Raw genomic sequence first — 12,409 nt, forward strand, 5'->3', positions numbered from 1 at the left:
CCGGCTGGAACTGGGATGTTGCCTTCTAGAAATCCTAAGGCAAAGCGAGTTCCCGAAATCTGGGTGCGGTTTAAATACCGACCGCACCCAGAGACAACGTGCGCTTGCACGTTTTTAACTGCCTACAGCCTTCCGCGTGCGAGGCGCGCTGAAGGCATTCAGACGGCAAAAAGTAAACGCACATGCGTTTATTTGCCTTCAGCTTTCAGCGTGTTGAAGGCTTTTGACAGCTGTGTCTAAACAATGCGAAATACCAAAAATAAAGCATGAAATGTCTAACCAAGGTCAGAATGTGAAGTAACATGTGAATAAAAAGACGACAACATTTATTGCTAAGTCTCTTGTAAAACCTTTCTCAAATCTCACACAAAAACACAAAATACATAAAGAGGTGCTGGTGCACGGGACAGGGGTGGGTTTTTTCAGATGGGAATCAATTAAGTTATGTATTAGATGTACATGACTGAAGGGTATCTTGCGGACTTCCATGGAAAGGGGCAGGAGAATCGTGACACGCTGTGGCCATTGATGTCAACTTGATTAGAGCTGACTTATCGAAGACTAATAAGAAGGTCAAATCCTTAGATCTGCTCACCTCCAGCCTCACGACCGACGTTTCCGACTTACAGGCGGAGGTCGGCAATCTGCGATCCTCCAACGATCTCATGGCTCGTCGACTGGACGATTTTGAAAATAGGGCCAGAGGCAATAATGTACGTATTATTGGGGTCCCTGAAAAATCAGAAAATCCTGCTACAGATCTCCTTGTGGAAGACCTCATCCTAAATCACCTCGCCCCCAAAGGCGTAAGTAAATTCTTTGCTGTGGAACGCGCGCACCGTGTGCCAGGTGGGAAGCCTAAGCCGGGTGCCCCTCCGAGGCCGATTATCGCCAGACTCTTCAACTTTAGAGACAGAGACGCTATCCTGCAGACGTCACGGACAGGCGGCCCCATGAAGTATGAAAACGCAACTGTGAGCTTCTACCCAGACTTTATCCAGTTTGTTCAGAGGCAGAGGATGGGGTTTCAGGGGGTGAAGCGAAGATTGAGAGACATGGATTTGAAATACGTGATGCTATTTCCAACCAGGCTCCATGTCGAATACGAGGACCGGACGTTTTTCTTTGATCGTCCTGAGAGTGTGAGTGACTAGCTGGATACATTACCAATGCGGAGCGATCGAACGGAACACTTGGGTGGAGCTGAGGGTGGCGTGCCGAAGCAAGAATGACAATGACAATGTGGTTCCTAATTTCCGAACAATTATCATACTTTACAGCTGGTTTGACGTCTATCATACTTAAGCGATTCATGGTGACATACCCAAGGGTGGCGGGGGGAGTGGGACTCTTTCCTCCTCTGGGTTTCTTTTTATAGACTAGTTTAATGTTAGGGCGACAGTCACACTGCAAGTTGGGGTGGCTTTTGAGTCTAACGCAGGGGTGCAGGGTGGGGGTACTGTAATGGGTATATGTTTGGGGGTGGAGGGGGGAGTTTGGGTATGTTTTGTTTTTCCTCAAGGCAACGTATTGTTCTATTTTCGGATCTGGGTACTGTGTTCGCTATGGGGTGGTTTCTGCGTTCATCTCTGGGATGGGGGATAGTGGGTTGAAACTACTGTGTTGGAATGTAAATGGGTTGGGGGACAGGATAAAGCGGGGAGTAGTGTTGCAACTGCTGAGACGCCTCTCCCCTGATGTGTTGTTGCAGGAGACGCACTTTATTGGAAACACTCGTCACACTATGAATCGGCGAGGATATCGTCTCGCTGCACACTCTGGGTTCACTACTGGCTCTAGGGGCGCGGGCATCCTAGTCAAAAACTCTCTCCCCTTGGAAATAGATGACGTGATCCTTGATGAAAGGGGGTGTTACGCCGCTCTCACAGGGAGGTGGGAGGGGGGGACTATCTCGCTGATTTCTGTATATGTCCCGTCCGGTCTACAGACCTCGACTTTTGCTGAGCTTGGGTGTGTGGTATTGGGGCTTCCAGATGGTATCCTGTTGATTGGCGGAGATTTCAATTTTGTAGTCTCCGGTGGCGTAGATCGCTGCCCCCCCAGAGACCTCCCTAGGTCACAGTCTTGGTTAAGTGGGTTTTTGGAGACACTGGGTTTGGTAGACTGTTGGAGATTGATGCATCCGGGACAGGTACAATACACCTTCCATTCCGGGGCCCACGGTAGTCTCTCTAGACTTGACTATCTTTTGATGCCGGCGGCACAGGCCTCCTCTGTCAGGGAAATCAGGCATTTGGCCAGGGGTATATCAGATCACTCCCAACTATGGCTCCAGATCGGCACTAGTATGGGTGTCGAGGGACGAGTTGCCCGATCAATCCCTGGTACCTTCGCAACCCCAAAACTCGTGCTGAATTTATTAAGTCCCTGGATCAGTACTTTGCTGAGAACGAGGGGTCTGTGTCCTCTTCTGTGTCACTGTGGGAGGCGTTCAAGACAGTTATCCGAGGTCAGGCATTATTGTTAATAGCTGGTGCCAAGAAAAAGAAAAATGAGGATGTGGTCCGTTTAGAGACCGAAATAACTGAGCTAGAAAGAGATCTGGAACTAGGTGTAACTCGTAACAAACTCCATGCCCTTAGTCTCAAACAACTGGATTATAGGGCCCTAGTGACGGATGCCGCCAAAGTTATGAGTAGAGAGCAGCAGGGCAGACTGTATGATGTGGGCGACAAGGCAGGGAAATTGATTGCTTGGCTGGATAAAAAGGAGAGGGCGAGTCGTGTGGTTCCTTTGATTGAGAAACTGGATGGTGTGTGTGTGACTGACCCGACTGAGATTGTCGAGTGTTTCGCGGATCATTTCCGAGAGGTGTATACCTCCGTCTCCGATAGACCGGAGGAGGACTCCCATCTGTTGCTGCGTGACATTGCGTTGCCCCGTCTATCGGATTCAGATAGGGACCTAATGGACGCTGCATTCTCAGCTGACGAGGTAGCCCTCGCTATTCGCTTTGTGCGTTCGGGCAAAGCTATGGGCCCTAACGGTCTTCCCATCGAACTTTACAAGTTGCGTCCTGACAAAATGGCACCTTATCTCCGAGATATGTTTCTAGAGTTGCGAGACATCCGCTCCCTTCCTCAGGATCTGCGTCTTGCTACCATCGTGGTGATTCACAAGGAGGGGAAACCGCGGGATCGCTGTGCGTCCTACAGGCCCATTTCGCTCTTAAACGCCGAACCAAAGATTCTCGCTAAGTTGCTGGCAAACCGCTTGATAAAAGTAATTAGTGACTTGATCCACCCGGATCAGTCCGGTTTCATCCCACACCGCAATACAGCACTTAACCTGAGGCGCTTGCACGGTGTTCTCGCGAGGGCAGTGTCGCTGCGTGAGCCGGCCATTTTGGCTTTCTTGGACGCTACGATGGCCTTTGACACAGTGGAGTGGCCGTACCTCTGGGCCGCTCTTGCTAAATTCGGTTTTGGTCCTGGTTTCGTTGGCTGGGTAAAACTTTTGTATGAGGAGCCATTGGCGCAGGTGGTAGTGAATGGTCGTGTGTCTAAGCCTTTTGTTCTTGGTAGGGGTACGCGGCAGGGCTGTCAGTTGACCCCACTTCTTTTCGCCCTTGCCTTGGAGCCTCTGGCTGCCTGGCTGCATTGGGAGCCGTCGATGAAGGGTATTCAGTGGACGCCGGAATTCGAGGATCGTATATCGCTTTACGCAGACGATATTTTGTTGTACCTCACGTCCCCTCGTAAGTCGTTGAATGTATTGTTTGATGTGCTTACCTCGTTTGGAAGGAACTCTGGCCTGGTGATTAATTGGACCAAGTCCTGTGTGTATGTGCTATCTGGTGATGCCCCCCCTTTACCACGCGGATGTCCCATCCAGGTGTCACAGACGGGATTTAAGTACTTGGGGATTTTCATAACATTAGATCCTGTGGCTCGTTGCGATCATAACCTGCTCCCTCCTCTTCAGAGGTTAAAATCCGACGTTGCGAGATGGCTCAGGTTACCGCTTTCTCCACTCGGGCGCGCAGCTCTTTTTAAAATGATGTCCTTACCGCGATTTCTATACGCGCTCCATAATACCTTTGACGTAGTTCCGGCGAGCTACTTTCGGGAGGTGGAAAGGGCGCAGAGACGATTGATCTGGGATGGACGCTCGTGTATCGCCCTCGCCAAACTCACACTTCCCTGCTATGACGGAGGTATAGCCCTTCCGGATATCAGGCGATATTACTGAGTCTCTCAGTTGGGAGCGATTAACCATGGAATGTATGGACCTGCATTCGAGATGGATAAGTACTTGTTACCGGGTGGGGACTATTACAAGGCCTTTTATTCCAAAGCAGCGGGAGGGGAGCTCTCGGGACCTACCAAGATAGCGGTACGAGTGTGGCATGATGCGGCAACGGGATGGAGGGATCGACTGACCCGTGCGACTCCGCTTTACGCTTCTGAAAGATTGGGTTGCCTGTGGAAGACGAAAGGATTTGAAAAGTGGGACAGGATTGGTATCAGTAGGGTGAGTGATCTGTGGGTCAAGGGTAAAATCAAGACCTTCGAGGCACTGAAGGTGGAGTATGAGCTGAGTGATAGGGAATTCTTCCGTTATGCACATATTACCCACGCATTGAGCTCGGTATTTCCTGAGGGTACCGACATCCCCGAATCCTCCCCATTAGAAGACCGGGTGCATGACGGATACGTTCCCAACAGCACTATCTCTTTGATATACAAGAAACTGATTAATAATCGAACGGATCTGTTGGTGCGGCTCAGGGAGGTTTGGACCAGCGACGGTTTGGAGCTGGACGGCAAGGACTGGCAGTCGGCGCTATCCTCGCCTAAAGAGGTCGCGATTCCGGCCCGTCTCCGACTCGTTCAGCTTAAAATCCTACATCGGATATACGTCACTGGCCCGCGCCTGATGCATATGGGTTATTCAGGGGATGGGTTATGTAAGCGTGGTTGTGGACTGATTGGAACCTTCCTCCACATAATTTGGGAGTGTCCGGAGGTGGTGGTGTTCTGGAATCGTGTACATGCTGTGATGGAAAGAGTCACGGGGTGGCTTTATTGCCTGAAGCTAGGCGTTGCCTGTTGAATGTCTGGGAACCAAATGACTATGATGTGGCGCAGACGCAGTGGGCGACCCTTGGAAATATGATTGCCAAGAGAGACATCGCCCAGTTGTGGGGCGCCCAGCGGCCGCCCGCGGTTCTGGCATGGAAGGAGAACATGGACTGGTGTATGTTGAGGGAGAAGACGGTGTATGTGGCATGGGGTAGCCCCAGGAAATGGAATAAAATTTAGAGTCAGTGGAACTCCTACCGTGGAAATATATGCACGCCTCCTTTCGTGGAGACCCCGGAAGGTTCCCTTTCCCCCTGATCCGGCATTCCAGTCATGTGTAACTTATGTTTACTGATTTGCCACTTGCCCCCCCCCCCCTTTTTGCACCAATGATGTCTGTATTACACTGTCATGCAGTTGCACTCCTCCTTGAACACATGTCCGAATGTATTGTCTCATTGACTTGTGTATTGGTTCTTTTTCTTCAATAAAATAAAAATTATACCAAAAAAAAAAAACACTGTGAAACTGGGTGTCATGCCTCATGCTTCAAACACTCTGGTATTTACGTGCAGATTCCCTATTAAACTCTCCGTATTTGAAACCCAGGAAGCATTTCTGTCCTCTTGACTTGCTTGTTGGGTACCTCTGAAAGGGCAAGTAAGGCAATGGAAGGCACCATGCTCTATACTTGAGTTTTCTTTAAGATGTCACTATTGGTAGGGCTCCCAATAGGCAGAAACGCTGATTTTCATTTGTCATGGGAACTGTGGCTGGCAAGCTATATCTCTTTTGAAACCTATTTCTGGCACACATCCCTGTCCAGTAACTTAAAATTATCCTCTACCAACTCCTCTTTCAATAATTTGTCTTGATTGGTGCTATCAAATGTAGACCCACAGGTTTGGTAATCCCTCTATATGCAAATATTTCCACTTTTACAGCCCCCTCTGCGGATGTTACTACCTTATGCAATTTGCTCCTCCTGGTCTTTTTGTCACTTTGCCAAAGCAAGCTCAGCAATGTTATGCTTTGTGTCTTCTCTTCTGTTGCCTCATCAACCCCTTCTATCCAGATTCTCTTCTCAATGTTCTTAGTTTCAGCCCGATTTGTTCCTTTTAACTAAAAGCTACTACAAATTCCCCTTACTTCCAGCCAAGTGTCTGCGCCCACTCTGACTGCATCCCGCTACACATTCATATGTACTTACTGTTTACCATTTACCTGACCTAAACTGAACATCCTTTGACACTGGGAACCTCAGCAGGATAGTCCCTCTTTACCGGGAGGTGGATGATATCGATAAATAGATCACTGCTTTGGAGAGGGCATGTAATGTTCAGAAGGTCCCTCAAAGGCAGTGGGCAGCTATCCTATGGTGCTCCTTTGCTAGCAAAAGTAGAGACAAGCTCCTCACTGTTAGAGAAGAGGATGCTGATTATTACTCAGTCTTGAAGAGTGCCCTCGTAGGTGTGTTTGATTTAACTAATGAACAGTACAGAGTTAAGTTTAGGGACACCCAGAAGGCCCACGCCCAACACTGGGTTGATTTAATAGACAATGTTATTAAGGCTCTGGAAGGCTGGCTTCATGGAAGCAAGGTACAGGACTATGAGGGATTGTATAATTTATCGATGAGGGATCACATCCTTAATAATTGTCAGAATCAGCAACTGCACCAGTGCCTGGTGGACTCTGGTCTAGCCTCTCCCCAAGAACTGAGAAAGAAGGCAGACAAATGGGTCCGTACCAGTGTTAAGCAGAAAAATAATGGTGGTGGAGGTGACCAGAAGTGGCAAGATTCTTCTAAGGCCCAAGAGATGATTGAGGAGAAGGGTAAAGACTAAAAGGAGTCTTCACAAAGTCCCCAAAAACATTCCTCTGTGGGGTGAGTCCCAAAACTCCACCAAATTCTAAAAAGAAACCTTGGTGCTACCTATGTAAGGAGAAAGGCCATAGGCCAATGGAAGCTAATTGTCCTAAGGCCAGCACCAAAGAAGCCACTACCATTGCCCCTAAGGCAAGTAGCCCTCCTACCACTAGTACAAGTGGTAGTATGGCTCCCAAAGGGTTAGTAGATTTAAGCTTGGATTCTGAAGTGGGTTCTGGCCTAGTCAGAACACCCACTTAGACTGTTCTTGTCTGTGACAGGGGCATGGATCTTGCCACTTTACTTGTAAGTCCCACTAACTTGTATAGACAACAGCCTCTGATCAGTGGTCAAGCAGCTATGGCTTACATTGGCTAGTGTCACAATGGTGACAGAGAAACTTGTGTCCTCTGAACAAATCCTACTTGGTCAACTGTACCAAGTGACCGACGCTAGCAATGTCAGGACTGATCAGGCAGTTGTTAATCTCAGCTGGGGAGGGGTATCTGACCCTAAAAGAGTTGTGGTTTCTCCAGATCTACCTGTAGATTGTCCGTTGGGCAATGATTTTAAAACTTCAGCCTGGTCCGAAGTGGAGTTCAGTCCACATACAGAGATTACGGTAATCTCTGCCAGTGCATTTGCTGTCACCAGGGCTCAGGCCAAACAGCTAGGCACTGAGGGAGCACTGGATCCTTGAAATTAGACCAGCTGGCGCCTAAGAGGAGGAGCAGTAAGGGTAAACTCGCAGTGAGAGCCAGTCTCCTGAGGTAGATAACCTCAGCCCTGTGAAGGGACTGTGCCAAAGGATCGTGGGCCTAACAGAGGTTTTGGTGGCAGGAGACCTTTTCAAGGCAGACTTCAGTTTGGAGCAGAAATCCTGTCCCTCTCTTGAACAGCTCATATAGCAAGCTGATGCTGAGGAGGCAGGGGGTGTCAGCGGGTGCATAGGCTGTATTGGAAAGATGGGCTCCTGTTCTCTGGGTGTAGAGACCCCGAGACTGGTGCCACCAGGAGGTAGGTAATACCTCTGAATTCAGAGGTTTTCTTCTATCCCTAGCACATGACATTCCCCTTGCAGGACATCTTGGACAGCGCAAGACTTGGGACAGGCCTGTCCCTCATTTTCACTGGCCCCACATGTTTGAAGACACCAAAGAGTTTTGTCGCTCCTGTGTCACTTGCCCAGCCTGTGGTAAGTCAGGTGGTACTACAAAGCCCCCCTTAATTCCACTCCCAGTGGTTTGGGTTCCCTTTGAGAGGGTAGGGATAGACATTGTTGGTCCCTTAAACCCTCCAACAGCATATGTATACAGTTATATTCTACCATGCCACTAGCTATCCAGAGGCTACTCTCCTTAGGACCACTACTGCTCCTGTGTTGGCCAGGGCCCTTTCTGGGAGTCTTATCCAGAGTGGGATTTCCTAAGGAGGTCTTAACAGACCGAGGTGCCAACTGCATGTCTAGTTACATCACTGCCATGTGTAAAGAGTGGGGTGTAAACTACAAGTTTGCCATACCCTACCATCCACAGTACAATGGGCGTGTTGAAAGGTTCATGGGACTTCCAGAAAAGCTTAGGCAAAATGGGATGTCTTGCTAGCCTACCTTCTCTTTGACTACAGAGAAGTTCCTCAGAAGGGGGTGGGCTACAGCCCATTTGAACTTCTGTTTGGGCGTCCAGTTAGGGGTCCATTGTGTGTGGCTAAGGAGGGATGGATCAGCCTCTCAAATCTCCTAAACAGCACACTGTGGACTATTTCCTTGGCCTGCATTGACATATGGCTGAGTACATAAAGAAGGCCAGCAAAAACTTTAATGCCAGCCACGAGCTTCAGAATGCTTAGCAGGGCCAAACGTCTGTACTGACTGTTTAACAGCCAGAACAGAAAGTGTGGGTGTGGCCCCAGCTGCTCTCCATGACAAATGGAGTGGCGCCCACACCATCCTTGATAAGAAAGGTGAGGTCACCTGTTTGACTGACCTAGGTATTCCTAGAAGTCCCCACAGGATACTTCATATGAATCGCCTAAAGCCTTTTTGTTGACAGACTTGCTCATGGCCACTGTTGAGGGACAGGAGGATGAGAGTGACCCTCTCCCTGATCTCCTCTCTTGAGGACTCTGTTGATGGGTCAGCTGATGGAGTAGCTTTGGCAGGTAGCCTCACTGACCAGCAGCAAGCTTATTGCAAGAAAGTCCTCAATCAGTTTGCCCACTTGTTTTCTCTGGCTCCTAGTCAAACCACCTTGTGTACCCATGAAGTGGGGAAAGGGGACAGTCTGCCTGTGAAGAACAACATTCAAAGACAGCCTGACCATGTCCGAGATTGCATCAGGACTGAGGTCCAAAAGATAGTCCTTGGGTTAGTCCAGTAGCCCTTGTGCCAAAACCTCATACCCAAGATGGTAAGAGAGAGATGAGCTTTTGTGCGGACTACAGAGGCCTCAATGCAATTGCTAGGACTGATGACCATCCAATTCCATGGGCAGATTAGCTCATTGATACTTTGGCCTCATCCAAGTATCTTAGTACATTTGACCTGACTACTGGCTACTGGCAAATCAGACTCCTCGGGATGCCAAGCCAAAAACAGTATTTTCAAACCGCAAATTGGGCATTATCAATTTATTGTAATGTCTTTTGGTGTGAAGAATGCACCTGCCATATTTCATAGGTTGTTGAACAAAGTCTTCACAGGTCTGGAAGCCTATAGTGCAGTATATCTTGATGATATTGTTGTCTCTAGTTCCACCTAGGAGATACACCTGGTCCACTTGAGAAATGTTGTGGAGGCCCTGCAAAAGGCAGGCCTCACTATCAAGGCCACCAAGTGCCAGACATTGTGTACTTTGGTCACCTGGTAGGTGGAGGCCAAGTTCAACCATTGGAGAGCAAAATCCAGACCATAATGGACTGGGTTTCTCCCACTGCCCAGACACGGGTCAGAGCTGTCTTGGGCCTGACTAGGTACTATAAGTGGTTTGTTCAGGGATTTTGGTCCATTGTGACTCCCCTTAATGATCTCACCTCCAAAAGGATACCTAAGAAAGTTCAGTGGACAGTTAGCTTTCAAAAAGCATTTGATGTCTAAGACCACTAAAATAACCATAATGGTTGTCTGGCTTAGTGCAAGGTGCACCATATAGTAAGCCAGCCTCCTACACATAAGTCTTCTCATTCTCAAAAAGGTGGCCCTCCACAAGCATAGAAAGGTTGAAAAAGTAAGCCTTTCTCTGGCACTACCATTTAAACCTTCCCCTTGCCTAAACTGTCCAATCCAGAATGAGCATCGCCTAATGGACTACCCTGCTCATCTGACCAGGTCTCACCTCAACCCCTACATTACCTTCTGCAGGGCTCCCATGTCCTATCGCAATCCCTGTTTTGAATTCTAGATATCAGCTTATAAATATGACTACCTTGTAGCATAGATGCCTCATTGTAATGCAGAAAGTAGCATGGAAGACCTCCAATGAAAACAGGGAACTTAAGGTAACTGTGAGTGAGAAGACTTTGTAATAAATGTCTACCATCTCATTTTCATGCTGTCATTGTGTCGTTTTAAAACCTCGTCCAGCTGCCTCTCTGTGCCTCTGTTGTCATTACTTCTTTTGCCTATGATATCTATCCTAGTTATAAGCAAGTAATTTTGCAGTGGTGCTAATTGTGGGTGTGGCCAGAGTTTGTACTACGTAAGCAACAATGCTTTTCTCACTGTGGAAGATGCAGCAGATAAATATATATTGCAGTTTTTGGATTTCTTTATTGAATCTTGTCTATTTTACATTCCAGGTTTCTAAAATAGGAGGCCTTCCAAGTAACATTTTGGACATTTGGGAGAGCCTGGGTAAACCTGAGCACTGTCGTTACACATGGGATACAAAAATGAATAATAACTTAAGAGCACCTTATACCTGCAGACTGAGGTTTGATCGCATATTCTTCCGAGCATCCAAGGAAGGAGGCCATTTTATCCCACGTACATTGGACCTACTTGGATTAGAAAAACTGGACTGTGGCCGATTCCCCAGTGACCACTGGGGTCTGTTGTGTGTATTTGATGTGATTTTGTAATTGAAAGTTTAAATGCTGTACTTATTCTGTTTTAAAAATAACATTACCAGAATTCTGCATTTCAATTGAATTTTTATGTAAATAAATACCACGGACTTGTGAAATTAACATTTTTGTTTTTATAACAATGATACCACAAACCACCCTCTTAATTAGCACTTCTGTTGCCCAGTGTCGTCAATCTTTTAGTTGCTTGGATGGTTGGTATTATAGTCACATCAACCGATATGGCCTGCCGCCACCATCTCCTATAAGCGCCCTCTTCATTTCCGTGTTACTATTTTTACCTCCAGTTAAAGTAATTACGGCAGTACTCGCTGGCTTATACCGACGAATTTTAGGCGTTTTTTTATTGCTGAGATTTGTGTAATATGTACCTACAGTTACATGATTTTACTACCTCAATGTGTATTTACATGGTATGCTTTTTTTAATAATGTAAATACGGATTGCCTACCTTGTCACATATGTTGTATGTATTATGAATCCCAATAAATATCTTTTCCAAAAAAGTATTATAGTCAAAATTAATACATTCAAATTGAAATAGTTTATAGCTAACTTGTTCCTTCGCTGTCACATTTGGGAGAAAAATAACACCACATTTCATACAGGAAGTTAGTTGCCTTATACCAAATTTTGTATAATAAAGCTCTCGGGACAAGATGGTGTAATTAAAGTTTTGTTGCATATTTGAAGGTGAACCTAGAAAAATCGAAGTGATTAAAGTGTAGTGTTAATGTTTATAGGCTAATATTGCCTTTAAATGGCAGCACAATACTGCAATGTATAACATAAGCTTCAGTAAATGTTGGTGATTTTGAAACAAAATATGGAAGGAAGAAATGTCCATGCAAGGACTTTGCCGGAAAAGTTGGCGTGTTTTCGGATTGCACAACAAAATGTATTTGAACCTCTTCAATTTTGGTTACATTATTTTATCATTCATAATAATAATTCATCACAATCATTACATTAATTTATTACCATATAGCATATGTTTGCCAAAGCAATCCCGAATGTTTTATTCCAACCTATTGAATTTATGTATCCGTGTATCACCAAGAAGTACATGCATTTCCAAAATGTATCTTAGTTAAAAACTCATTACATCAATCTTACTTGCATTTATCGCGTATCTCGTTCCTAATCTCATGCATACTTCAGTCACACATTACATACATTCTCAGTAGGTTTTCTGTGTGCATTTAAATGTTACCATTATATAAAATATTGTAACTTACATTTGTTTCAACCAGTATGCAGCTCAACATTCTTCTTCCCCAATTTATTGATCTGTATTGTTGACTACATCACTGGCAGCTAGCTGCAAATGTAACTTATGTACCTTGGATAGTCCATTATTCGTTACCAAATTCTTATTTATTGTCAAACTATTTCTTATTTACTATTCATT

At 46.3% G+C, this 12,409-nt stretch overlaps 1 protein-coding gene across 1 annotated transcript in view; it reads left to right on the plus strand.

The window, feature by feature from the left end:
* TDP2 (tyrosyl-DNA phosphodiesterase 2) overlaps positions 1 to 11,654 on the plus strand; it is a 177,150-nt gene extending 165,496 nt beyond the window's left edge. The window contains exon 7 of the mRNA XM_086965131.1: positions 10,711 to 11,654. Within this exon, the coding sequence (XP_086821257.1) occupies positions 10,711 to 10,992 (282 nt within the window). The 3' untranslated portion in view covers positions 10,993 to 11,654. The remainder of the gene's footprint in view (positions 1 to 10,710) is intronic.
* The last annotated feature ends 755 nt before the right edge of the window (positions 11,655 to 12,409 follow it).

This window comes from Lissotriton vulgaris, chromosome 4_1 (genome assembly GCF_964263255.1).
Source record: "Lissotriton vulgaris chromosome 4_1, aLisVul1.2, whole genome shotgun sequence".
In the NCBI taxonomy this organism is placed as follows: Eukaryota; Metazoa; Chordata; class Amphibia; order Caudata; family Salamandridae; genus Lissotriton; species Lissotriton vulgaris.